Below are 3,061 nucleotides of genomic sequence, written 5' to 3' on the forward strand. Positions count from 1 at the left end.
GATGAAAGATGGCCTTTTTCCTCCGGGTTCCCGTCTCCCCCAGCGGAGAGTGCTACATCCTGATTTCTAGATGTATCCTTACCTACTCTGATCCTAAAAGTTTTGGGTAGCAAATTAATTTTAATTCACTTTAGTTTGGAAAAAAAATTAATATCAGGTTTTGGGATAAATTATACCTATCCCATCAGAACAGGGAGATGGAGCTGAAGAGATACTGTGGCATTTAGGGAAGTCTCTAGTCTCCTCCGGAGGGAGGGCCCACCAGTTGGGCCCTCTACCCCTCCCCTTCTAGTTGCCAGAATGGAAAATTCATGGAGTCCAGCTTAGGTCAACAAACTTTTATTGCCATTTCTGGCTCCCCCTGCCCCAGCAAGGTCCCTGCTTCTTACACTGTAGAAATAATGAGCTATGGTGCAGGGGAATGGGGGGGGCGGGGAAGGTGTTACCTTGCCTCCTCTGCACCCTGCCAAGGTTAAAGAAACCCCACTTGCTCTAGAGGGAGGTCCAGAAGGGAGGAATTCAAGGGCACATATGGCTCAGTTCCACCTCTGCCGGCTGCAGAATATAGAGACCATGGTCCCAAACACTTTTCAAAAGGGGTGTTGGGGGTTGGGGAGAGGGATGAATTTGGCTGCTGTTGTACCCCGTGCCCTTGCTGCCATGTTTCCATGGAAATGAGGGAGGGGCAGGATGTAGCGCACTCTGACAACCTGGGAGGATGGCAGGGCAGGCATTTAGTAAACATATCGCCTTCCATTCCTACCCAGCACCCAGCACATACAACTGTCCCCAGCCAACCCCCAAGCTCACTGCCTCCACTCCCTTCCCTTCTGGAGCTGGTCTCAGGCCAACTGGACTTCAGGCAGGGCTGCTGCTGTCCACTCTCCAGCCAGGCCTTGCTGGCAAACAGCTGGAGTCAGTGCGTCCATTAAGCTCAGAAGCAGCCTGAGTAGAGCTGTCGGTGGGCGTGCCTTGGTGAAAAGCAGCGGCTGTGCCCCATGACTCTATGCAACTGCTGTTCCCAAACCTCTCTGCCCAGACAAAATTTAAAAAACAACAACCGTAAGTTCAAATGGGTAAGCTTAGAAACAATACAGAATAACTCTCTGACAATGCTGAGAGCTAGGAAGGGGAGAAGAGCTCATCCTCCCGAGACTTGAGCCACCTGTGCACCTGCTTTCTGCCTGTCTGGAGTTCGCTACTTCCCACTGGGCTGTCGCTGGCGGGCTGGAATCCAAGCCTCCATGTGGCGCTGAGAGCTGTACCCACTGCTATTGGTCCATGAGGCCCACCGGTCGTCATAGTGAGGAGGTGCAGGGTGGATTCTCAGTACCATGGATCAGCCCGGTGCTGCTGGTTGTAGAGCTGTAGCTTGATCTGATCTTTGATCTGATTCACGAGGATCTGGGACAGCAGGATTCCCACCAGCTGGGAGAGGCAGGAAGGATTGTGTGCTCAGCGATGAGCAATGCCTTTGTTTTCCCCTGACTCAACCTTCCCAGCATGCTCAGCACCATCTTATCCCCTGCTCCTTAGAAATGTCAGGGCCTGACACCCTAGCTGATCCCCAGTTGCCCTCCCCCCAACAAAGATGTCTTTGCAGAATTGTGAGACCCACAAGTCTTACAGGGTAAGTTACCTGGGGAATGGCCAGGCCCAGTGCCACACCACCAAGTAAGAAGAGGTTGCTGTGTATCCAGTTGACCAGTTTGTCAATACAGCCATTGGTGTAGATGACTTTACCAGCTTCCAAGTAGTCAAGGGCCTGCATACCTTGGCCACACATGGTGTTGATCACTGCCTGGGGAGAGGGATGAAAAGTCAAATGGGACTCCCATTCCAATCACATTTTTCTTTCAGGCCCTACCTTAGCTGATGGGCTTCCCACCCTTCCTAAACTCCTCAATTGTTAGAGAATTTATGTGGAGGATGCTAGGTTGGAAGTTGCTAAATACAGGCTTCACTTCCTCTGTGAGATCCGGGTCCACTTCTGAACCCCCATGTGGGCTACAGGAGTGAAAGGTTAACAGAGCCATCAGATTGGAGTGAAGAAAAACACCTGACGGCTGTCCAACAAAATTGATTGGTTAAGCAAGGGAATGGGGAGTCCCAGCAGCAGCTGCCCTAATCGGAAACTAACAGACCACTGCGCAGGAGAAAACGAGGTGGGACATGTGCTCACCTGGCTGGGGGTATGCAAGCAACAGGAGTAAGGCACAGAGCAGCGTTCACGGCTGGGGTTGTCTTCTGAACAATTGAAGTACATGTTCTGGGACCAGTCCTTGTAGGAAATCCCTCCACAGCAGCTGAACTGCAACAAAGCCCACCACAGAGGTTAACAATCATCCCCCATTACATTGAGGTGACCAGGAGTATTCTGAGCAGCCAAAAGTCTATGGCAAGCTTGCACTAACTTCAGGTTGTGTTTAAACGCAATCTTGAAACTTGAGCTCAAGTTTCTCAGTGGCCTTCATGTGAAGAAGTTTTTTTATTTTCTATTACTTTATATATCTTGTTATGACTTACCATAGCTATCTATCTATCTATCTATCTATTTTTTTTTACACATAAAACTATGTGCTCCTTGAAGGCAGTTTCTGGTTTTGCGGTCCTGCATAGCACAGAGCCTGGCAAAAGGAGGTGATCAAAAGTACCGGCTGACATAATTAAAGGCTCAGTGTTGCAAACATTGATGTTAATGTAGAGAAAACACAGGAGGAGAATCTTCAATATTATGGGCCCATAATTACTCCGTGAAAGCAATTAGGATCCAAGTCAAGTGTCTGTTGCATCAAGGGAAGGAGAACTCAGCACTGGTCTCAAAAGCACTTTCATTTAAAATTTAACTTCCGATTCATAGGAGCAATCTTCACAATAGACAAAAGCTGGAAGTGACCCAAGTGTACATCAAAAGATGCATGGATTAACAAAGTGTGGTACATACACACAATGGAATATTACTCCGCCTTAAAAAGGAAGGGGCGGGCCGGCGGAATGGCTCAGTTGGTTAAGAGCTCACTCAAGAGTTTGAGCTCTGAGCAACAGCGGTTCGAGGCCAGCC

At 49.1% G+C, this 3,061-nt stretch overlaps 1 protein-coding gene across 2 annotated transcripts in view; it reads right to left on the reverse strand.

Annotated features, from left to right (window-relative positions):
- Positions 1-323: 323 nt before the first annotated feature.
- TSPAN33 (tetraspanin 33) overlaps positions 324-3,061 on the reverse strand; it is a 24,405-nt gene continuing 21,667 nt past the window's right edge. For both annotated transcript variants that reach the window (XM_019646081.1, XM_019646080.1), the window contains exons 6-8: positions 2,183-2,311; positions 1,640-1,801; positions 324-1,428 (exon numbers count right to left, since the gene is read on the reverse strand). In XM_019646081.1, coding sequence (XP_019501626.1) covers positions 1,327-1,428; positions 1,640-1,801; positions 2,183-2,311 — 393 coding nt within the window. In that variant the 3' untranslated portion in view covers positions 324-1,326. The remainder of the gene's footprint in view (positions 1,429-1,639; positions 1,802-2,182; positions 2,312-3,061) is intronic.

The sequence above is a fragment of the Hipposideros armiger genome, unplaced genomic scaffold (assembly GCF_001890085.2).
Source record: "Hipposideros armiger isolate ML-2016 unplaced genomic scaffold, ASM189008v1 scaffold_97, whole genome shotgun sequence".
Lineage (NCBI taxonomy): Eukaryota > Metazoa > Chordata > Mammalia > Chiroptera > Hipposideridae > Hipposideros > Hipposideros armiger.